Source organism: Eutrigla gurnardus, assembly GCF_963514095.1.
Source record: "Eutrigla gurnardus genome assembly, chromosome: 14".
Classification (NCBI taxonomy): Eukaryota; Metazoa; Chordata; class Actinopteri; order Perciformes; family Triglidae; genus Eutrigla; species Eutrigla gurnardus.
In genome coordinates, this window is record NC_139937.1 from 17,484,440 (window position 1) to 17,509,523 (window position 25,084).

A 25,084-nucleotide genomic window follows, 5' to 3' on the forward strand; every position below is an offset into this window, starting at 1 on the left:
ACACAAGAGCAGCTTCATGGGAGAATATAATTTATTTAGATAAAAATCAACAAAAAGGAAGAAACCAGCGTACTTTCAGACACAACATTGTAGTATGAAACAAAGAAAAATGCAGTCAAAATCAATCAATCTGATTAACAAATCTGAAAGTAAAAATATCTACATGAATCACGTTTTAATTTACAATCTTTTTTTTTTTTTTATACACAGGTTTGCACTTGGTGGTGTTTTGAATAAAATAATATTTGAAAAAGTAAAAAAAAAAAAATTTAAAACAGCTTTGTTTTCAGTCTATGGCTTTTTTTTTTTAAAAGGCTAATCATATTCTACATAACAATATATGTATTTTACAGTAGCGGAGAAATTTGCATATGGAGTGCAGACAAGCCATGGCAAAGACTAGCACCTGCATTTTCAATGACACCAGTTGACAGCAAACACTAAACAGCATGAAGAGCACATCCGTTACAAGACAGTCTTTGGTTCTGTTTCATAACGTTAGACAATACATGTAGGATCCGACTGGTTCATCAAATTTGCATTTTTCATCAGTAAACATTTCTGAGAAGCGGTTGAGGTCAGTCGCATCAACGTATCGATGCCTTCGTGAAATAATGAGGTTTCAGTCAGTTCAAAACAAGTGTTGTGGTCTATAAGTTTGTATGATAACTACATATCCAACCTGGAGATGATTTAAACGCAGAGCATTGACCATAAAACAGTATTTCTGACTGAGGAATTATGATGTGATGCTGGTGTGGAACTGCATAGTTTATCTGTAACCGTGGAAGCAGCTTTCTCACGTTTTATTATAGCAGCGTAGTACTTTGCATAGCACGTAAACGCAATCTGCCTCGGGCAAAGAGAATCTCAAGTGAGAAGAGCTTTTGAAGAGTAAATCTATGGAGGTATGCTTGGACAACCTGATAATTAAAACAAAAAAAAAACAAGCAGCAATTTGTGAGAATAAAATTGGTCTGTGGATCATCAACAATTAGATGGTGTGAAACAGCAACACTCAATCATTTCAACTCTAAAGCTGAAGGAAAAATAAAAAGCCAGGAATTGGGAAAAATAAAAAAAAAACAGTTGACACTGCAAACATATTTTTGTCCAAAACACCAGAGGGCTCTCTGGTACATCAGCTACAGTCAGGTCAGCCTGATGCATGAGTGGTCATCAAGGGTAAGAGGCATACGGAGTTCAACAAAACAGCAAAAAACCCAAAGTGGGTGAATTTGACACTTATTTTCCCTAAGTTTTCTTACGAGTTGTCCCATAGTGGCTCGAGGTTGCTCTCAACAACAAGATGATTAACACTGTGAATAGTCTCTCGACTGTAAAGTGCCATTTGTGTCTTTATGTGAACACAGGACGAAAACAAAGTTTCTCTTGCATCACAGAGTACATGAAGACTCCACTTCAACCACACACACACACACACACACACACACACACACACACACACACACACACACACACACACACACACACACACACACACACACACACACACACACACACACACACACACACACACACACACACACACACACACACACACACACACACACACACACACACACACACACACACACACACACACACACACACACACACACACACACACACACACACACACACACACACACACACACACACACACACACACACACACACACACACACACACACACAGGCACCAAAAACAACCAAAAACAGCGACATGTATACGAGCTTTGACCGGTCGTCAAACTACAGCAAAAGTGCAGAGTAAGCATAAACGTTGGCCAGTAAAGCGAGAACAAACGTCAGGACAGCGTTTCCGAGAGGATGAGAGTATTACTTTCTTCTTCTTCTTCACGGCACTGGTTCTCTCCATCAATCTGACTAAAAATATTGCAGTAAGTACTGGAAGCTGACAGAGCTGAGCACGGTTTAATCCTGTAGCATGACTTTGCAGCTGACAATCCTACTCTTCTACAGGAGGAGGGGACTCGGGGCTTCGGCTAAATCCTATTCAGCACACAGCATCCTTCTCTACAGAACCTGGCAACCTTAGCTCTGTTACCAGGCAAGAGCAGGACAGTGCCAGCATTGTTGGCATCTATATTTAGTTGGACCTGGATCAAGGGACTGACCCTCCGAAGGACATTCTTGCCTACATCAAAGTGCTTTTGGTGGCGACACGCTCAGAGGCGTGCCGTCGGGTGACTGAAAACAAAGTCAATCCCAGAATGTGATGGTGGAGAGCAGGAAACATCTGGTCCACCACAAGCTCGGTGGCTTTCACACAGCACTCCCGCCATCAATTTTCCTGGTCAGGGTCCTCCGGTTTTGCCTAAAAGCCTCTGATTTGAAGTCCCCCCCGACTCCGGAGAAGTGGTACTTGACACACTGCATGCTGTGCAGAGGAGTAGTGGGCAATAACACCTGGCGAGGAACGGGAACAACCTGAGAGGAAATCAGTGCAGTGGAGTGTAAAATGTGTATTGATAGCCGAGGGCTTCGTGCTGCCCTTTTCTCTCTCTTACTCTCGTTCTGCAGAAGAATTTAAACATTTACCTCCGTCAGACAGTCGAGAGCAACAGTTGTTCTTAAAGATGGGTACGTTTTTAAGCAAAGCAACTGTCTTCAGAAATCTCAGTGCCTCTGCACAAATTTCACCGTAGTTATTAAATAAAATGCAATCGTTGCATTAGCGATATCAGCACTACAAAAAGCACCATGCAGCGTGGAGATAGGGCGCCGTGTCCCTGTGTAATATCCTATATGTATTCTACCCTATCAGTATGCATTACTGAGAGGCGTTTAATTGGAAAGGCAAGGGATGTCAGAGCAGCTGTGCCAAAGAAGCCGAGGTAAATATCGAGTACATTTAAAAATAAAAGAAAAAGTGGAATAAATAGATTACAAACAGTATGGCGTACAAATCAACAAGGATGATTCAAGGATTAAAATACAGCAACAGGAAAGACAAAAGAAATAACGAGTAAGAATACTACATAGGGTTAATATATGATAAATTAAAAAAACTGACAGAATATCAAGAAACAAGTAAATCAATTCTTCCAGTTTAGAGTCGTTCAGTCAGTTCTGTTTAAGGTTGTAATTCTATTTAGGAGTTGCTATCCACAAAGTGAGCTGTATTGACTGCCAAACTGGTGTAATGGAGAACACAATGTAGAGTTATTAAGTGTGATTTAGAGTGGCTCCCTAAAGGACAAGTGGCCGTTTTGACGGGGATGACTCCATACAGAAGCATATAGTGTGTCTACCACTATCTGATTAGGGACTCCAACGACTGCCTTGGCCCGGATGAATCACCCATTCAGGCCTCGTCTTAAGTATCTTCCGCGCTGCTTTATGTCCGAGCCTCCGCTGCCTAACTGCAAACTCTGTTAAGTATGTGTGCTGCATGTGTGGGTGGGGTGCTGGTCTTTGATCCGAGCAGTAAATTACCATTTTATTCTAAAACAACTGTCTTTTGTGAGTGCTTTCATTTTGTCAGCCTGGAGAGCCGGTGCATGATGGCACACACATGTGGCAAGCAAGGAGCAATGGAAGTTGTATTTCAGTGCTGCTCCTCTATTTATTTATTTATTTTTTTTGTCTTTTGAAAAAATTAGCAATCACCTCGACTGCCGTCCTCCCCATAACCGGTCTGAGGAAGCTTTCTCTCTCCCTTTTAGGCATTGCACTGCCTAAATATGTCTGACTTTCATTTACTCTTCCTCCCTTCACTCCCAGGGTTAACCGCAGCCCTTGTTTTTTGTTATCTAACCTTGTTTAAGGCCCAATACCAACAGTGTCAGTGTTGTTCTGGGCTTCCACAGCAACTAAGCCCTCCCCATCAGCAATTTTAGTCCCTCTCCCGACAGCTAGCTCCCCTCCCTCAATGGGGCCAATGAAGAGAGACCCGGTCTCCTCAGGAGAAGACGACACACCCCCATCGGTCCGTTCCAGCTTGCGGTGCTTGCGCGGCTCCGGGGGCGTGTCCTCCTGGGTGAAGACGGCGCGAATTCTCTCCACGCAGACGTTGGCAGCCTCCTTCGTCTCCTTGCAGAGCTGCGATAGGCTGAGGAAGCCGTGGGGGAGGTCGTCCACCACGCACAGAGTGACAGGCTGGTCGATGTTTCGCAAGCGCTTGGCAAACATCACGGAGTCATCCAGCATGGGGTCTAACGCACAAGCCTGAGAGGGGGAGAGGGAAGAAGCAAGAGGGAGGGGAGAGGGGTGGTGAAAAGCAAATTAGGATTCCCTTCAGACATGTCAAGAATCTTAATTAAGGAATGAAGAAAAGGAAGCCAAGCATCCCCGTCTCTTTTGTCCCCACTTTCTTTATGTTCTCGCTGACTCACTCCAGCCACTTTAAAATCAGCACCAACTTCTTCATTTTCATATTACCACCCTTGAGAGAGCAGGCTTCAACCTCCCCGTCGCTCCCATCACACTCCGTCTCACTCTGATACAACGATGTAAAACAGTAGACTGTCTTCAGTAATCTAGCTCTTAACATTTGAGGCTGCCGTGTTTTACCTCCCTGCTATCTGCTACAACTTGGAGAAGAAATCGTTCAGCTTTTCTCACACATGCAAACAAAAGGTAAACCGCTGCAAAGACTCAAACGCTCTTTACTTTACTCAGACAGCTAACCTAACACCCAGATGCTGAATACCCTCCTTCACAGTTAAGTTAAGTGGAGTAAAGCTTAATTATCCCGTCATCACTCCGGCTGCTGCTTCATCTTACCACTAGGTGTACAGGTGGCAGCCCTTTGAGCATGCTATCAGGAGCCAGCAGAGGCGAGCAGAACGGATCCTTGACCACTGGAGAGCTCTCCACCCTCATCTCAGACGGCTGCTCCGAGCGCAGCGGCTCAAAGCCCAGGGGAAACTCCCTTGGGTGCTCCAGCTCTGATCCCTCCTCTACAGCAGGGGGCGGTATGGCCACTGAAGACAGGTCCGCGGACATGGAGGGATCTACGTCCTTGGAGAGGAAGAAATTCACATCTTCTGGCTGCATAAAAGAGATAAAGAATAATTCAGGTGAGGTGAGAAGAAGGTAATGTTAAAGAAATATGGAGAACGGCATACAATAGTGGACAGGCAGACTTGATAACAAATACACACAGAGCACTTTGTCCTTGCTAAAAATGTTGGCGTAGCGCCCGAGTCTTGGCTGAACAGTTCTCATTTCAAGGAGGAAAAGCACATTTAAAATCTTGCGTCACCCCTTCTCGCTACTTTTCTCCCCCCAAGCCAGCCACTAATCCAGCCTGACTGTGTGGAAATAAATGCAAAGAAAATCTGGACTACCTTTCTGGTACTTAACGAAAATGCTTTGATATTCTGTCAGCATTTTATAGCCAAAATCTGTTTATGAGGCATGAGTGAAAAAAAAAAAAAAACTCTCAGTCCATCGAGATGAAACACACATCACTGCAGGTTGCACAACATTAGAGGGGCAAAATATCTCCATGCTAATAAACTGCTCGGCCTCTTAAATAGGCTACAGCTGGATGCTTAATCATGTTAATGCAAGCTGGATGGAAGCAGATATAACTTGATCGCAGGTGAGAGCCTGGTGCGTTTTCGCTTACCTGCAAATTGTACAATAATTATCATTAAAATATGTTTCCATCATAGCGGGTTAAAATCCCCACAGCCGTCCCCACTAACCTCTAAGTGTTCTTTTAAGCAACAGCCCTTAGACATTTAATGTTCGCCTGGATTAAAGCATCAACTGGGAGCATGCTAATCTCAATGTAAACATGTTCAAGCGTGACGTACAGTGCGCTCAGACAGCAGCGGTGAGCTGTGAGAAGTGGAATTGTTGTGGGATCCCAAGTCCAGGCAAGTCTGGCTCTTCACAGATAATTTCCTGGAGGGGGACTGCGAGTTGTCTGAAGCTACAGGGGGGTCGGCGTGAGGAGAGGAGATGGTCGCCTCTGAAATGCTCTTCCTCACTCCACCTAAAAACCGAGACGGAGAGTGGTGGAAATGGAGTGATGAACGAGACATTTGGCAAAAAAAGAGACAAAAAAAAGATATTAATTAACCAAATGGTTATATTATGTGCAAAAGGATACAGACTCCGAGTTAATAGCAGCTGGAGGACAGGAAATAAAATACACAAATAGTAATACACATCCACTTATTCCACCGTTTCCACTTATCATATGTCCTCTGGTTGACAGCCAACAGCTAAAAGCCTGGAATGCAAATGGGGATCTATCAGGATGAAGAGAGAGGAGAAGTGGGAGGAGGAGATTCAAATAGTGCCTTCGTGGCGAGATCATGGGCCCACCTCGTGCCGTCAAAACACAGCTGGAGGATTCGTCATGGCCGGTCACTTCACAAAGCGCTACTGATCGGCCATCTCCTAATAATGAACCATCTCAGCGATATGATGGCCTTTTAACAATGCACACCCTCCAATGACATGATCATTAGTTTGGGTTAGCAGCTGAGCGGGGTGTCACCTTTCTAAAGGGAAAGCAGGGAAATCACAATTTGCTGCTGGAGCCCTGCTGCTCCAAAGAGGTGAAGTGATATGAACGGACTACAGGAGTGTTAAGGTGGGATGAAGCGATCCTTGATTGGTTGCATGCTGAATAAAGGGGGTCGTTTCAATAACCTCCTCAATATGAGCTGTAGATGAACTTTGGGGAAGTTAATAATAATAATACTAATAATAATAAATGTAATTTATATAGCACTTTTCTAACACAAAGAGGCTTTACAGAAAAGAAACAAACAAATAAGACAAAGACATAGTTGAAGTCCCTGACACACACACAAACACACCCATGCACACAGCGATGGTCATACCAGTGGCTCCCAGTGGCGTCTCTGCATTCGTGCTGGGGGAGGTTGAGGCTCTGTTGGAGTCGAGCAGCGAGTGGATCCAGTTGGAGGCTCCCTGTCGGAAATCTCTGAGCAGCAGGGCCGTGTCCCTCCTCACCAGGCTCAGCGTGCTCACTTTCTCTACCTGCTCCTCCGTCTGCGGCCCGGAGCCTGGAGGCGGAGACATGGAGGAAGTCTGAGTGGTGAGCACGAGAGATTAGGGCGTTTCTGATTCTTGAATAAGTACGAGTAACAAAGAAGATCAGAAAGCAATAATAGGAAAGATATAATAGTAGAATGAAAGTGGGTTCAATAGTACAATATATATAGCCAATACACAGTGATGACAGATGGAGTGAATAGAAATTGATTTGTGTTTTTGTTCAGTAATTTGGCATAGGTGCCTAATTACTAGTCTTCCTCAGTCGTCTTTTTTTCTTGTCAGCCAACAATTTATCAAAAAAAATTTAAGTTTCTCCTGCTTCTTACATGCATTAATGACAACTCATGAAAAACAATCTATATGCTAATAAGTCGAGTTGTCGTGAGTGAAGGTTTTTCAGACCCAATGCAACACAGCTTGAATAAAATCCATAAAGATTTATGATTACAATTTTTTTTTTTTCATATTATACACATTGTCTACTACATAAGGAATGGAGACAACAGAGATCCAAGATGAGAGCAAAACAGTTTTATGATTAATATGATAATTATTACTGTCTAACTAACAAAGATTGGCAGTGCCGACATGAATGCTGGTACATTGTGTGTTAGCTGCTGACCTGACATGGCAAGATATTTGAAGACATCACTTTGGGCTTTTTATACGTTGTTTTATTATCTAATAACTGGAATAGAATAGATTGGTTGACTTAATAACCTAATCATTTATCGTACACTTCTAGCTGTCAGTCAGCATCATCGTTGTTTACAAACAACTACAGCAAAGACCATTATGTTCAGTGTATAGAAGATGTGGAGCGGCTGACAGCAGAAACATGTTTCTCAACCAGATAAAAGAAGAACTTGATGTAACACACGCACACACACTTACTCACACACTTACCTGCGTAGGCGCTGAGACACCTGGAGAGCACACTAAGCGGCAGCAGGGGATCCATAAGTGTTAGCAGCCGGGAGGGCGATGCGCATGCAGTCAGCAGGGTCGCCGGGTAGGCTGCCACGAGGCCATCTGGCATTCGCACGCCATAGGCAGCAGCGCGCATCGACGTCGTCACACACAAGTTGCCTCCCGCGCTGTCGCCAGCCAGACACACTTTCTCCCCCGTCCACCCTGGAGAGATAAATAGGACGGTAATGACAGAGGAGGTAGACAAAGGAAAGAAACCAAAACACAAACAAAGAAAAACATCAATGGGGAAACAGAACATTGGACAACAAAATAAAATATAATTACTCCTCATGGCTATACGCCTCTGCCAAATCGGCAGGTTGCAGATTCTTTCTATCTAAATTGTCTCTATGACTCCTTGAATTATGGCTAAAAAATGTTCTGTCAGGTCCGAATGACCTTGACTTTTAAACCACCAAATCTAATCAGTTCATCCTTGAGTCTAGGTGGGAGTTTCTGCCAAATGTAATAAAAGTTCCCTCCAGGCGTTTCTGAGAATGGGACAGAAGGAAGGGACGGATGGACAACCTGGGACCATAATGCTTCCAGCCATGGCTGACGTAAAAAAAAACAGTATTTTTCTGTGACTATGATAAATCCACTGTGGTGCAAGAAAAAGCAGCCATCAAGTGACCTCCTTTCTCCACCGTGACGCTGCATATGTGGCCGCTTTGAGAGGCTCTTGTCTCGTGGCTGCGATATTGTCTTCGTGTACTACAACGCAAACATATTGCACCGCCATCGCTGCTAATTTGACACAGTGTGGCTCAGCGGGCAGATGCACCCCAAACCGACCAGATGTCTTTTGTTGTCTGCCTGAATATTGAGCCTCGCAAATTGCGTGATATTGCGAAACAACGGGTAGCGCGAGGCATTGTGCTGTAGCGTGATTACTTTCAAAGTGATGAATGAATCCTCCTCAAGGAGGTACAGGGAATTGGGAAGCCAAGGTGAGGATTTACAGAGGCAGTGGACACCATCACTCTGAAAGGAGTAAGTTTTACCCCTTTTCTTTCTGCTCATTAATTCTAATAAGCCAGCTTTATTTAGCCTGCCTAATGCATGCCGCATATCGTTTTCCATTTACTTTAAAAAGTAAACAGAAAATGTACGGCGTAGCTAAAAAAGCCAGCACAGCGAAATAAACAATGATGTGTGTATACCTAGTAGATGGTGGTTTCTCAGAGCCCAGCAGTAGGCATAGAAACACTCCTCCAGGGCCCTTGGGAAGGGGGCCTCAGGGGCCAGAGAGTAGTCCACCGACAGGATGGGGACACCTAAGTCCTGGGACCAGCTCTTCAGATAGGGCTGCACAAGACAGAAGACATGGTTGTGAAGGGGTAAATTTATGAATGAAAAAAAAAAGTCTCACAGTGAATATATTACATTTTTTTCAATTTATGAGAAACGATAGCAGTCGCAGTAAAACACAGAGGAAGGGAGACAGAGAGAAAAAGTAATGTGTTTGGAGAGAGACGCACCGGGGTGAGCACCGAGAAGCAGGGATAAAAAAAGTTATGAAAATTATGTGTTCGTCTGATGTCTCCTGGCTGCTTTCTGGTTTACGGTCTAGACAAAGTTGGAAGGAACATTGCCCTCAGTCACCTTCATTTCCTTTCTTCTCATACGGTAATAACAAAAGGTGCCTACAATCCTAGTTCGCTGGATATAAAGAAAGAAACACACAAAGACAAGGGGATGGTGTGGACTTACAGGGATAGTCTCCAAAAACAACTCGCTGTCAGAATATTGAATGTTTCTCTTTTTCTTGCTGCTACAGTCAGGTTAAGTGGTTACTATTCTTGTGCAAACCTAAGGCAAGTGTTTTACTTTACGACCTTGAAAAGTGAGAAAGGTAGCAAAACTTGTTGTGACAAAATATTCCTCCCACAAAGCATTCGTCCTTTTTCTCCTTCGTCTTTATCTTCTCTGAAACACCTTTTTGAGTAGCGAGACAGGGCTGGCGGTGAAAGCGACAGCTCTCCATTCACACTGCCAGGAAAAGCACTGTGTGTCTGTTTCCATGTTGCTTTCCCCCACCAGTGATTCAGCATGCAAAAAAAAAAAAAAAAAGTAGCAGCTCCAGCAGTTAGCTGTGCTGTCTTTAAACCCTATACTTGTCACAATAAATCTTAAAGGAGTCATCACCCGGAAATCGCAATTTCTCTTGTTAAAACATGCATATCTGTGTTTGACCTCAGTTGAAACTTGCCTGAAAGGCTGGAGTTTGAAAGTGGCGCCGTTTTTTCGCTTCTGCTCTTTTTCCGAACAGGAATAGCACACAAGGGTGTGCATTCCTAAAGCACGAGATTTTGATTCTGCGCCTTCGGTGACGTCACCGTGGCGGCTACTTGCATAAGCCCACCCCTCTTTCACCACCCAACCCCGCCCCGTCCGCTACCTGAAATCGCCGAAGCGCCGCCATTATGTTTTGGAGTCTGCATGCAGGCAAGCCCCCCCGGCTCTGTCCTTCCTGCGGCGAATCAACGCGCGCCTCATTACATATTATACAATGCACATCCGGACCAGTCAAAACCTCGCGCGTAATCTCGCGTGATAAAATCGCGGTACGAAAAAGGGTCAGAACAAGCTCAATGTTTGATTAAATTTTTTTTTTTTTTTTCTAATAAGTTTTACGAATTGATCCAAAGCGATCCAAGGGGGGCTGGATACGTATAAAACCAGGTGATGACTCCTTTAAAAGGAGAACGCTGACAAGTGAGTGTGGAACTTCAATCACACACCAAGGCAGTTTGGGTTTATTTGAATCAGCAAAGGTAGCCCTAAGGTGCATGTGTGTGTGTGTGTGTGTGTGTGTGTGTGTGTGTGTGTGTGTGTGTGTGTGTGTGTGTGTGTGTCTGTGTGTGTGTGTGTGTGTGTGCGTGCGTGTGTGTGTGTGAACAACAGCCATTATTGCCAGTGAGTGTCAATATATGCCGGAGTCCATGGACAGGTTTGTCAGTCAGATACAACATTGACTACCAGCATAAAGGGAGCTAAGGGCTCAAAACAGACGGCCCAACCAGTGTGTGTGTGTGTGTGTGTGTGTGTGTGTTAAGCTAAGGACCAAGGCAGTTTAACTTAACACAATGACTCAGGAAACACTTGTCACACTCTCTCTCCCTCTCTCTTGTGGATGCACACATGCAGACACACAATCCACCAAGAAAAGCAACAATTCAAAAGGTTCCAGATCTTTTCTCAAAGCAGGAATTAATGGGAGCTGCAGTTCCACTTATTTCGCAGACAGGCAGAGCAGTTAATCTGCAAGTTTATACCTCTACTGGGATTGTGTGTGTGTGTGTGTGTGTGTGTGTGTGTGTGTGTGTGTGTGTGTGTGTGTGTGTGTGTGTGTGTGTGGTTGGTCCCCAAGTTGCAGATGCAAGCACATCCATTCCTGTGATCTCAGCATAATTGGGCAATGAGAGAACCAAAGGCTCCAGCCACTGAAGTTCAACTCTCCATCTTGCCCGGACGACAAGACAGACAGGATCAAGGGAAGGACATGAGAGTAGAGGACATGCAAGAAGCACAAAAAGGGACCAACCCTGACCTCCAGCCTCAGAGAATCTTAAAATTCTCTCTTCTTTTTCTTTGACCGTGCCTCGGGATCAAGAGAGCAGAAGGCCCCTAGTAATAGGAGAAAGAAGGAACACGTTGCCCAAATGTGGCAGGAAGGAGATGTTAAAAATGGACACTAAGTGAACAAAAAAGACTTTTGTGAGATATTAGAAAGATTGAGAGGGAGGATGTTATAAAAAAAAAAAAGGCAAGCCCTGAAGAAGAAGGAGGAGAAGAGAGAAGGATTGTCTGACAAGTCTTCCATTAGTGCCCGGCCCCAGGGTGATCTTTCTCTGCAGGGTTGTACAGTTCTCCGTTTAATTCAACATGACAGCCCTGTTCACCCTCTGAGTGCTCCCTCTCATCTTCTGGTTGCTACGCAGGACGCCCAAGTCCTTGGCAATTTCAGAGAACCCACTCTCTTATAGTAGCGATAAGCAGCCTGATTCCACATAAAGACCACACGCAGTCACAGATGCCCGGATCAGTGTAGGACAAACCAGGAGAGGTGGGGGCACAAACTGTGTTAGAATATCTCTCATAAATATGTAGGACATTTACATTTTACGTTTAGCAGATGCTCTTAGAAGTAGTAGTAGCAAGCATGCGTCCTTCTGCTACCATTTCATATATCGTCACTTATGTAAATCTATAATAAAAACTGTGATTGTTGGAGAGAGGTCCAATTCTTAAAACATGAGACCTAAGCTTATGAGTGGATGTTGGTGTACCTGCTCATCCGGTTGCAAAAATAAAATCGTATTGTATAGAAGTCTATGGGGAAATGAGCCAAATCCTCACTTTAATTTATTACTTCAGTAAACATTGGTTTATGGTCTCGATCATTAGTTTCAGGGCTCATTTAGATTCATTTAGTAAATTATGGTCACAATTAAGAGTAAAACAGACTTTCCTCTTACAACTTCTACCCTTTCTGTTTTTAATTCCCGAATTTCAATCTGAACTCCTGTTACTACGACGGTGGCGGCCAAAATGACGAACTCGTGGCTTCAAATCCGTCGCCCACAAACCAATGGGTGACGTCAAGTGTCTGAAAGGTCTTCTGGATTAACGGGAGAAGGGGAAAAAGTTTATTTGGAGGGTACCTCATGGGACTTGGAGGTCTGGGCCACGAATCCTCCCCCATGGAAGTGGATCAGGAGGCAGGGAGACGAGGGGAGGCGCTTGGTCTTCATCCCCAGAGACAGAGAGATGGCGCCCCCTTCAGGGCGGGCAAGAGATAGCAGAGTCTCGCTGTCCTGAGAGAGACAGATTTGATGGAAGAGGAATGAATGACCAAAGTGAGCAGGAAAAGATCCCATACAAATGACACACAACATTGCATCGCTCATCGCTGCCTACAGATGTGTATACTGCAAACAAAGCCTTGTTTATATTGTTAATATGTTTTATTGCTAGTGTTAGCAACAGTGCCCCTTTGAGAGAAGGATTAACTAGCTTGCCGCCAGCCTCTCCTGCGCCTGCCTGGACGCACACTAATTCCCATTCATTAACAGAAACGAGGAGGGAGGGGGAGTCGCGGCTGAGAGGGAGGCTTTTCGCTGATGCAAGCTTGTATTTTAGAAATTAAAGAAAACACTTGTTTCGTTGAAACGTGATCAATAGCCGTAAACGTTTGTTAATAGGCGTGTCTGGTTAAGGGTTATAGGCTACAAAGAAAGGAGGAGAGGAAGCTCCGGTGGAGAGAGGGAGTCTCCCGAGAGAATAAGGGAGGGAGAAGAAAAAGTGAGAGTGATACCTACAGTTAGACAATGTAATAGAGCCAGAGAGACAGAATTGAGATAATAAAGGGGATTAAGTCGGAGTAGTTGTCTTCTCTAGCTTGGAGACATATTAGATATGCCATTACATATTGTTGGATATTTTTAAAATATGTATGACTGGTATATGCAAGAGGGTTTAAAAAGAGCTGGTAAATGAAAACTGTCATAAAGTAGGTCACACAACACATACTTGATACTTAGACAGGAAACAAGGAAGAAGACAAGTGCACACCAAATAAAGGAGGTATCCAGTTCTGCATACAATTTGACATTATGACGTTTTTTTTTATTGCATTTCCTACTGTGCCACCACAGCGTGAACAGAATAATGATTTAGATACCTGTCCTTCATGTAAGGCATAGGAGATGAGCCTCATCTGAATGGGCGCGATGCCGATGTGTGCTGACGGTGGAGCTATGGTTACTGATGCTCTGTGGTTGGCTGTCAGGGGAAGGTCAAAGGCCACGGGGGGCACGGAGAGAGCCCGGTTCACCTTAACTTGCGTGGATGTCATACTGGCAAGACTCTGGAGGAGGACGAAACAAAGAAAAAGATGGACGGAGAGAGACGATGGAATAGAGACAGAAAGGCAGAGACAGAGAAGAGTACAAGTTAAAGAGCGAGGCAGGTCACCGGAGAGAATGAGAAACTGGATGAATAAATCATAAACCCCATTGAATAAATTGAATTCCACTCTAGTATTACATACAGCCAATAGGCCAAATGCATAATGACAGAAATATTCACTTAAAAGCAGGGCAGTGCACTTCTCTGTGTGCGTGGGTTAGATTTGTGACAACATTTGTAGATTTACAGATGTCTTATGAACGTGTGAGAATAAACAGTCTGCTCACCGACAGGACTTCAGTCTCAGTGATATTCCAGAAGGACTTCCAGAAATGGACGTCCAGGTTCTGGGTGATGCGTTCAAATTCCGCCCCTCTCAACTCCGGGTCGATGGCATACTTCCCGGAGGTAAAGAAAGAGCTGGCTGCGACACCTGGGGAAGGTAGGAAGGATGACACAATAAGGTGGGGGTAAAAGACGCCAGATACAGGGTAATGAAAGAAAGAAAAGTGGGACTAGAGTTGAAAGTAAAGAAGTACTTGCATGGTTGAGGAGGGAGTCAGAATGAGAGCTCAGAATAATGGGGACGAAAAAAAGTGATTTCGAAAGGAGAGCAGGATTGAGGGAGCATTAGAAGAGCAGTAAGTAAAGAGAATGCAAAAGAAGGAAGGAGAAAAAGGCTGGAAGGCAGATGGTGGAGAAGGAATAGAGTGCACAGCAAACTTCAGAGATAAGGCCCCAATTGAGAACAGTCGTCACACTCAACAGAGCGAATTGGCTTTTACTCTATAAGTGCTATAATCTTATGGCCTTACAATTATTTCAGGTCTACTGTGCTCGTTCTAATGTTGAAAAAGAAGCCTTTCATCACGGCAATCAGATTCTACCCTGCTTTTAAAGAAATCAAGGATGGGCAGTAAAGAAAAGGGAAGGGATTGCACTTTCAGGAACAATGACCACACCACTCAGACTTCAATTAAATTAAATACAGAACTGCTCACTACAGAAGACCATGATGAAGGGGTGAGGGGGTTCCAGTACACTCACCATATGGTGCAATACCTCCTGACTCCACTGTGGCGCAGCACAGAGCACAAGAAACCATGAGAGTCCAGTGATTGTGTTTTGATGGTTAAATATTGACGTGTGTGCACAGTCAAAATGTGAATATGATGGTGCATGTTATTCCATCTCTGCCTCTGTACATAACCGTGTGCGTGTTCAAAACATTCTGAAATATAAAAAGAAGCACGCCAGCTAACCCTCAATATTCCAAAAGGATGAAAGAGCATCTACAATCCAAGCACACAACATCAAAAAAAAAAAAAGGTACGCAGTCGGGGGCCGAGGTGCAATGTGTACGATATATGAATGAGAATTAAGTGATTGGGTGATGAGAGGGTACAGCTGCAGACGAGATGATGCTGACCTATTCCTGACTGATGGCGTCTGTAGTTCTCTCCAAAGGCCACAAGGCCGATAGCGATGGTCTGGAGAAAGGGCCGAATGGCCGGACTGAACTGGAGGCATGGACAAAAAGAGAGAGAAAAACAGACTTTAAATTCTAATCCAGGGTCCAACTTGAAAACAAGAAATAGACTACAATTAAAAATAAAAGTAGCTGCATAGATGATGGGATATCAGAATATCAAATGAGTCTTAGACATTATAAATTGATGCAGACAGTACGAGGGAGGTTTCATCATTTGTTACCTTTAGTTTGATTATGACCTCTGTCTGCTGAGGGCTTAGCCTCTCTTGTAAAAACACAGAGTGTGGACAGAGGAAGACTGACTTCCTCTGTCCATCAGAATCACAGGTTATTTGATTCGGAGGTCATTTGTAGCTCCCTATTCCTCTCCTGTTTTTTACGTTGCACACTCCTGCTCTCTTTTCAGGGTCAATTCCTTTAGGCTGGTGCCAACTAGCCCCTGGCACTGTTTTTCTTTAGTCATCCGACACCTACTCGTCACTTCTATTTCAAAATAGAATACCAGTTTGATTGACAGGCTAAGGGGGACTTCGGGGAGCTTTATTTTTTTATGTGACATCCCCAATAGTATAACAAAAATTTAAAAAAACAATTACAGGCTACAGAATGGAACATGGACAGTAAGAGTAAGGGTACCTTTACCAGCACTGGAGATAGGTACATTCAGTTGCATGTCTGAGTGAGAATTGTTCAGTTTGAGGTTGCTTTCCAGTACGTTTCTCTGCAATGTTGTGAGAAGTTTTATTGTTGTGTTTTAAGAAGAATATCCCTCTAATCCCCGTTTGCCTTCACTGGTACCTTTGTGCACATTTAAGCATTGCTTGCCTTTCATTCCTACAAGTGTCCTACTTGCGCTTGAAAAGAAAAAAACAGTTCTGGCACTGCTGCTTCTAAGCCTCCCCATTCTTCACTCTTCCCACTACTTGTCGCCGTGCCACAAAGCTCATCTTACCTGAAAGCCAAGGCAACGGCCATAGAAGCACCCCTTGTGCATGGATGAGTACTCGCGGACAAAGCTCTCGCTGAGGCCACTTTCATCCTGGAAAAAGAGGTTGCCATGGCTGTTGTCATGGAGCATGCGCTGAGCCAGGTAGAGCAGGGCACGCAGCTGGCACAGAGCGTTGCAGTAGGCCTCCATTTCGCCCGCATTGTGTGCTACTCGAAAGAAGATGCTGCGGCGGTTAGCGGTGATGTAGCGCCCCTTCTGGATGATGTGGAGGAGGCAGCAACGCACTACCTAGAAAAGGATGAAGAATGTGTCAATAAAATGTATGGCCAAAATGTGCCCTCTACCATGCCATGCCAACTCCTCCATATGCCAAATTAAAATCAGCAAAGCAAGGTCAATTAAGTGGAATTAAACACAAATTACAATACAGTAAGAAATTGCTTTCTATATGTACGTGTACATGTACGTCCTCTGCATATCTCGAGAACCATTCATCGGAGCGACTTCACACTCACGGGTTTATTGCTTGGTTTACCAAAGACGTGCAGTGTTGAAATTGGTGCATACTTGAGAAGCGACAGATTCACTATTAAAACAATGTTAATAAACAAGCTGTGCAGCAGCTCCTTGACTCCTACTTGCTGCTGGACGTACTAATGTTACAACTGAACTCTTCTTCACTTCCCTGGAGTCAAAGAGCGAATGCAGTTCTCCAGAATGCTGCAATTTCTGGGCAATCAGCCCACTGCGAACAGTCACGCTCTCCCAACGGACATGTCACCTGAAATTTCGGGGGCCAACCAGTGGGAGAACACTAGTTGTTTATTAAAAAGGACAGGATTTAAAAATATATATATATGCGTTATTGAGCTAGCAACTTTTATATTTATTTTCTAAAATATGGATGCATAGCATTTTGCCAAATAACAAATTAAATTCTAGTTCTTAAAATCATTAAAGAGCCATGTCGTCTGGGTGTGCTTAAATTGTAATTAAGATTAGGGTGGTAAGCTTAAAGGAAGAAAAAAGAAACTGTGTATGACAGCATGCCTGAATGAGAGCACGAGTTTCACCAGGATCTTACGGTTTAGCCCGAGTAGGACTGTGGGAATGAGACGGATTATAAATGTGGAAATCGAGAGGCAAGAAAACAGAGCAGCATTAATTTGCTTCTCAGCTAGACTCCTTCGGTTATGGTGGGTTGCAGCCACTGAAGGTCAGGATGTTTCATCAATAACTGTAGAAGATAAAGTACAGTGGGTACAGTAGGGGTAGATATTCTGCAGCTGGAGGAATTATCCGACTTGATTTGAAACATAAAATCAATCTGTAAAACAAATGGACTGACCTTGAAACAAAGAGATACCGAGGCAAAGAGAAGCTGGTGAGCAGTTTCTCACAGTGTGGAGAGAATATTGATAAGAAAGTATTGCCGTATGGAGGTTATTATACTCTGCACGGGTTAGAAATGAGAACACAGATCCAAGACTTGACTCATGCACACAAAACATCCCACAGCCTACCTTGACCAGTGAGCGATAGCCGTTGGCAGGTATGTGTGGGTCAAAGTCAAAATGGTGGTAAACCGCAGCAAAGCCCGCGATAACGGGCTCCAGACTGCGAGCATGCTCCTGGATCAGCTTCATGGTATCCACCAGCCGCCGTGCCGCATCACCCTGCGACCCCTTGGCTCCTCCCGAGAAGAAGGCGGCGTTCTCTTCGCACACGTCGTAAAGGGCCGCAAACACTGCCTTGGTGTCCATCACTAAGAGCAGTGAGATAGAGGAGCAAGGAAACCAAAAAATAAATTAATTGTGTGGGGAAGGATGTGCATGTTCTTTTCATTAGGCAGATTTCTGACATTGGGACTTGCATCACAATAACACCCACTGGGCTCGCTGTCCGTTATGTCATCTCACCCATGCATACTTCATTAATAAAATTAAAGATGGTTCATTATGTTAAACTTGACTGTCCTGCAAGCAACACAAAGGAGCACCCTGATCGCTATTCTGCACCACACCCACACTTGTAATTAGCATGTAGACACTGTACAAGGTGGGATATCACTGGACATATCCTACACAATGTTCTCTTACTCCTATTAACTAATCCTCCATAGCCTGGCGTATAGAAGCTCATTGATTGAATCGTGTTAAGCAAGCCTTGAAATTAAATAATCTAAAGCCACGCTAAGCAGCCAAAATCCACAGGAATCTAGGAAAACATGCATGGAAGAGGAGGAGGAGGAGAAGGCAGAGGCCCTTTGCTAACGTCATGCTGCTGGGAACAAACACAGATTAGTCATACACAGACAAAAACACATAAACCACTCAGATAAGAGTCCCAAAGGGAGTTATACAGCTGACAACACACAGCTGAGCTTGTTTATCAAGTGTACCCATACCCCTGCCCTAATGCTGCATAACACCGACCTCGTGCTACGTCCCTGTTGAACTCCCACTGTGGGGGCAGAGCTCGTCTGTCAAGTCATCTGAGATCTCTGTTTCCACATCACCTAAGCCTGGAAACTATCAGGTAGTTACTGTATAGGGTGACTGGCATGCTGACAGACAGAGGAAAGAGGAGAGGGGCTGGTGGACACGCAGAAACCAAAGTAATAGAGACAGAGGTGCTTTTCTAACTGATGAGAAAGTGAGAATTTTGGGTGAGGAGAAGACACGGGGAGAAAATAACGTATCTCTGAAGCACATGATTGGAGATAATAGTCCATGATCATTTCAAATTTCTTTTAAAAGGACTATTGATGTGTTAAATCATCTTAAGCTGTGCAAAATCTAACTAATGAATGTCCCAAATTACATCAGCCACCCTTGGAATTAGCACACTCCCCTCCTCAAACTTTTGTTATTAAAACTTCCACTAAGGCTAGTGGCTAGTAATAAAGAAATACAGAAAAAATGAAGAAATATATAATAATAAAATAAAGCCAAAACAAAACAGCACAGCAATTTCTTCACAGGACCCCAAAGCAACATCATGGGATGTGGAGCGGAGATTGCCTACTCATGAAACATATTTCACAAAAGTGAAATATTGTTTTGAGGGTCAAAGACATAATGGCGCCCTTATCGCACAATTATTCTGCTATTCCCTGCCATTCAGGAAGAGTAACGGGAGGAGGTAATTTCAGTTTGATGTGAGGAATCACAACCCCTCCGACATCTGGGAAGAGACATTTATCAGCCAGATGACTTCTAGTACACAAGCATATTGCATGAAAAATCTCTCCAGCCGTCCTCTGTCTTCGCCTCTCACCCCACTTCTCGTTGAGTTTTTTTTTAACCGTGCCCTTCAAGACAAGACACCCTTCTTCATGGGCGTTTTTCCATATCAAATGCCAATTTGTCACAGTCAAAGGTCATGGGCAAGGGATTATTGAATCATATCAAAAGGTTTCTCCTTAAACGTTTTACAGTTGACAAACCATTATCCATTAAGCACTCGGCTACTTTGGAGCGAAATTAGATTCTCAATTCCCAATTCTCACAATGGTTCCCAAATGCGTATTTGATCATCTACACATGAAATAAACCATTTTCTAGTGTATAAAATGATTTGTTACAATCTACACACAAATACCAAGCAATTTGAGTACATCTAAAACAGTTTTACGAATGCACGCATCATGATCCGGATAAATGCTAATCGTTTGGTCACAGATTTTTAATTGAGGTGACACGGTGGTGTAGTGGTCAGCACTGCAGCAGGGGGTTTTCTCTGGGTTTTCTGACTTCCTCCCACAGTCCAAAGACACGCAAGTTGGGTAGACTGGTGACTCTAAATTGCCCTTAGGTGTGAATGTGAGCATGAATGGTTGTCTGTCTCTATGTGTCAGCCCTGTGATAGCATGGCAACCTGTCCAGGCTGTACCCTGCCTTCGCCCAATGTCAGCTGGGATCTGCTCAGTCTCCAACTCCATAAAGATCCACAAATGCTGGTGAAAACTGGGACATCTAAATAGCGTGTAATTCCAAAGTGGGATAAATAGCTGGTTAATATATGATTTTAAAAAAAGCTAGTGGACTATTTCTTCGGTTGGCTGAACTGAGAAAGACAAGTTTGTTAGCCTAGAATTAGCTATGATGCTAACATGCGATACAAACTAGACCAAGCTGAGCTTATCGTAGGCGAACTTGATCAGATAAAAAACATTTAGAATCAGATTGTGATGAGTGCATATAATTGTGTGAGGCACACTGCCTAACCTTCCTCTTGGCACTGGAAAATATGCCTAATCAGAGCTGGGTTTTGTAATTTAAAAGAAATGAATGAAAACTCAGAAATATGTAGGCCTACCATGTCCATTTATTAATTTTCCTTGTTTCCGTTTCTGTCACAAGCCAAATTGTAAACAGCAAAGCCAGTGTGTATTTGCTGTGTGGCCCTAGGGATGGAAACGGACTGAAACAAATATGCAGATCCAAATGAGTGGACTGAACATAGCAGCACTACAATGGAGAACAGTTTTCCATTACAATATCAAGTACTAAATATCCCCATAAAGTTTGATAAAGCAGCTCGAGGCATGATTTCACATCGTTTCAACCATGTCAAGAGAATATCTGGGAGAACGTCACGCCAAGGAGACTGCCACATTAAAACAGAATTTACATTGTGCTAGTACCAACTTTAAATTATAATCTTGAAATATAGCCAACTTTCAATTTGTGATCTCCGGTGATTGATTAATAGTTAACCACCATTAATGCCATGGGCTGGACTTGCAGAATGTTTATCAAAAATGAACAAAACCTGAGTAAAACCTTATGAGTGAGTTTTGCAAATATATTATGCAAACATCAATCACGCAAATTCATCATAAAGATCAATAAAAATAGCTACAGTACTTGCGTGCGTCACGTCAAAACAATTCAAAAAAGCTAACAATAACACACATACAATCCTGGGACTGTTGCTCCATCTCAAGATTACGCAGCGACTGTGAATGTTCTGAGCCAGACAACACAGCAACCTTACATTAAGTGCACAAAAATTTCAACTCATTACGTCAGTGGATCAGCAAGAGAGATGCACAAAGAACATCTATAAATACACATTCATGTGTCTGCATGAACCCAAGCAGCAGTGTGGCCTTAGAGGACCACAACGCCTACCTTGGTGATACAGTCACCCTGCGTGGCGTGCTGGCCGGTCCGGCCACAGCAATCAAATCGGTTTGGGCGAGCAGCCAAAATAAAAATTGCATTTCTTAATTGGAGCTCTGGGTACACGTCTCTAAGCTGGGTAACACCAACAGGCCTTATGTTGACAGAGTGCGGTCAGCATGAACTTTATAAACCCCTGGATCAGCATAAGCTGCTCTGAAAACTTGCTAAATGATAATGAAGCCAGTGGACATTCAACCTAAGGATCGTATCATATGAGAATACTGTGCAAACAAACCAAATTATTTTTATCCAGCAGTACATTCTAATCAAGAGCTCACTCCGAGTTCAAACATGCCCGATAACCTTTGTCTGACAGATAATACCTCCAACAGAGAAACAATAAAGCTGCCACTACACCTAAGTCAATATACCATCTATGGGAGGAAAAGCACGACTCACCTGCTTGCCTCGTCAGCTCGGCCCTTTCGTGTATCAGCAAGTGTACCAAATATCTATGTCAGTACTGCGCAACTTGTTTCAGCATCACCCCTTCCTGTGCTGCCGACACAAGTGGTTAACGTAACCCCATTGCAACCATAAAATTGCACCTGGTCTCTCCGCATTAAAGATGGATGAGAGTGTGCATGAATAAGTCATGCGCAACAACCAATAGCAGCGACATCACAGACATATAATGACTCCCGTGGGGCTCGCATACAGTGTGAATTGAGTGTTTGCACAAAACTACCCACAGGCTGCTTCTGGCATAGGATGTTATTGATGGTATAGGCTAGCTATTGAAAAGCTGGAAGAGAAAAAAAAAAAGTTAAAAGTGTTTACCGGCTGAGTTCAAGGCTCTGTCCTCCTCAGTCTCCTCTCTTCCACAATGAGAGCATGGAGAAGAACACAGCGAGAATGAGAGAAAGAGAAAGGAGGGAGTGATGGCAGGGATGGAAGGAGAAGGAGTTTTCCCGACTGGTTTGACAACAACTCCGTCCCAGTTAACTTTCTCCTTGTGACAGTGGGCTATTTTCCTACTGGCTGTTCAGCTTGCAACTCACTGTGTGACCTCCAACCTAATTGGCAGATCACATACAGAGAGACAGTGGCAGATCACAACCATGAGATAACAACTTTTTCAGATTTGGATCTATTGCATTTCGCGAGGTTTGATTCCACATTTCTAATAAGGTCACCAGTCAAATGCGAGCAGACAGCAGTTAAAGTGAAAAGGTGTTGACTTTTGTGTCTCTGTAGCACCTCTGTACAGATTTATTGTTTGTGCTGCACGGGCCAACTGTTAGGAAATCATAATGTTTGACAGATGATGAATGAAATGAATGTAGAACATGGACAACGTATGCAAAACAACAAAAACATTGTTACATGTAATTCAGGACATCTATTTCAGGGAAAATGTGACTCGATTTTCTTGGCTGATGACACTCCCATAACTCAAGGACGTGCGATATGACCTTTCACCCACTTACAGAAATTAAGAGATAGACAAACACACCCAGGAATATGAGTCACAGACAACAAATCTGACTTTTTTTGTTCTCATTACTTGTTCGTCTGCATGCTTACATTAAATATGTGAATAATAAATATTAATATGCTGATATATCCTTCACATTCCTTAAAGTTTGGCTATGACGGATGGAAAAAGAGATGGTGTGGATGGTACGTTACTGTATTTAGAAGATTTTCTGTCATTAAAATATATAGTTGACTTTTCTGGTGACAAAATCAATCAGGCTGGTCCCTTCCACGCAGACATGGTCTAGTTTAACGTTGAGCGACGTCTCAGTGTCGGCATGATTAACTGCGCTGATCTTGTCAAGGTTGTTTCGAACACGTGGCTCTCTACTGATTGCTATTTATCAAGCCTTTAAACAGACACGTTCACGATATGAGAAATGTGAAGCCTGGGAAAACTTGCGTTCACGGATATGAAAACACAATGGGCAGTTCCTTAAAGTGGATCTCAGTGTACAAGCAAGTACAAGTACAAGTTCTCACCTATCTATGGAGGGAGAAAGTCTCAACATGCATCATATGTTGAGACGAGACAGTGTTAAAGAGGAAAAACTCTACGACATGGTAACTAGTCGGTCGTTCAGACATCAGATTCTCTACAAAATGTCGTTTCTATAGGAAGTCAGCTTTAAAAATAGCAAACTCTGAGCAGTTCCTCTGGCAAGAGGAAGCACTAACAGCAGGAGCTCTGAAGTGTCGTGTTTAGGAGCCTTTGACCCTTCTCCCAGACACACACATGCACACACGCACACATGCACACACACGCCAAAACTGATCAACAGGAAACTAGCAACAATGAGCCTCCATACCCCCTCCAAATGGGACACAGGCTACAGTCATACAATTAGATGTGTTTAATGAGAAATAAAATGACATATGTGATCTTCAGGTCATCTTAAAACTGAGCGTAATACAACAAAACTCTTCCAATCCCTTTACACAGGCCGACATGTATTATAGACGCGCACTTAATAAATATGCATGCAAGCTTTTTATTTCAGTAGCAAAGAAACAGCCATTGTGTGGGTTATTGTGCTAATGCTAACGACGCCTTTTGAAGGTAGTAGTGCTTTGGGAGTAATTGAATTGTTCCAGTTAAGGCCTAGTTTACAGCAGGAATGGGGCAACAGAGGGTGTTTGTTTGGCCAACAGCAGATCCACGGGGTCTGCTACCTTCTTTCCCAGGTTGCACATTCTTCACCCACGCAGTGATGACGGCTTCAACGCGCTTCCTCGTGCATACCACAGATAATTTAGTGACCCCCCCCCCCACCGGACCCTCCCACCCTCCTGGTTGTACCTGTTCAGGTGGGTCCTGTCAGAGTCAGCGGCTGAAACTAAATGGCACAGAAGGTGAAAGTGTGAATATAAATACAGCATGAGGGGATATATTTTTAGTATAAGTCTACTACTACTACGGGGATGACTTCACTACCACTTCTACAGCTAACGGTACACATGACGTTACGGTAGTTATGACCGGGGGGGATGCTCCTAACTACAGACATGCCAGCGAAAGCACTTCGAAAGAACAAACGAAAGACTTCATCTGTACCTCCTCGTCATGACGTCGTAAAACAACCATGGGACCTAAGCAGCTGAGACACAGAGCCAGCGGCTTAACGTTAAATCCTAGTTGTTCGTTTTGGGGCTAGCGCTTGCTAACGTTAAAGAGAATGCTAACGCAGGCTAGCGGGACTGGTGACTGCTTTAGGATGAGACACTAAAAAGGGGGGGGGGGGAAGGCGGTGACGTCGGCACGGCACACGGAGACACTCACCCACTGGAGCCTCTTTGTGTTTGGACGAGCGTCTCCCATTCACGCCCTTCTCAAATCTGTTGCTGCCGCCGCTCTTCTTGCTCGACGCCATCTTCGCCTCCCTCTGTTTACGCACCGCCTCTCATGTCTCTCCATACCTGCCCGCGAGCGCGCGCAGGCCCCGCCCCCCAAGCCAAAAATACAGACCAATGAATGACGGCGGCCGTGATCCAGTAGCCAATCGCGGCGCTCTAAAGTCGATAAGCGTTCGACCCCTTTTTTTCCCGTTTGGTTGTACAGGTTGTATAACTAAAGAAA

At 43.9% G+C, this 25,084-nt stretch overlaps 1 protein-coding gene across 2 annotated transcripts; it reads right to left on the reverse strand.

Moving 5' to 3' along the window:
• Positions 1-1,306: 1,306 nt before the first annotated feature.
• On the reverse strand, positions 1,307-24,932 carry lipeb (lipase, hormone-sensitive b). 2 transcript variants are annotated; one of them, XM_084027006.1, is made up of 16 exons: positions 24,788-24,893; positions 24,308-24,344; positions 22,309-22,346; positions 17,860-18,101; positions 16,340-16,624; positions 15,325-15,415; positions 14,183-14,328; positions 13,669-13,854; positions 12,650-12,802; positions 9,146-9,290; positions 7,917-8,144; positions 6,833-7,018; positions 5,792-5,973; positions 4,752-5,018; positions 1,667-4,193; positions 1,307-1,420 (listed from the first exon to the last, which is right to left on the reverse strand). In XM_084027006.1, exons 1-15 carry the CDS (start codon positions 24,876-24,878, stop codon positions 3,789-3,791), a joined length of 2,682 nt encoding a protein of 893 aa, XP_083883132.1. In that variant the 5' UTR covers positions 24,879-24,893; the 3' UTR covers positions 1,307-1,420; positions 1,667-3,788. The 2 variants fall into 2 exon arrangements, with proteins under 2 accessions (XP_083883132.1, XP_083883133.1); XM_084027007.1 differs by lacking the exons at positions 22,309-22,346; positions 24,308-24,344 and having other exon boundaries at positions 1,309-1,420; positions 24,788-24,932.
• Positions 24,933-25,084: the final 152 nt, after the last annotated feature.

What these genes read in the sequence shown, in the direction of transcription:
- lipeb (XM_084027006.1), bottom strand. Translation starts at nt 24,878, where the DNA reads ATGGCGTCGAGCAAGAAGAGCGGCGGCAGCAACAGATTTGAGAAGGGC. An exon ending in ACGCCATCAGTCAGGAATAG is followed by an intron (nt 14,329 to 15,324) that starts GTCAGCATCATC and finishes TACCTTCCCCAG; the next exon opens with GTGTCGCAGCCAGCTCTTTC. An exon ending in GTGTCTCAGCGCCTACGCAG is followed by an intron (nt 7,019 to 7,916) that starts GTAAGTGTGTGA and finishes CTCCGCCTCCAG; the next exon opens with GCTCCGGGCCGCAGACGGAG.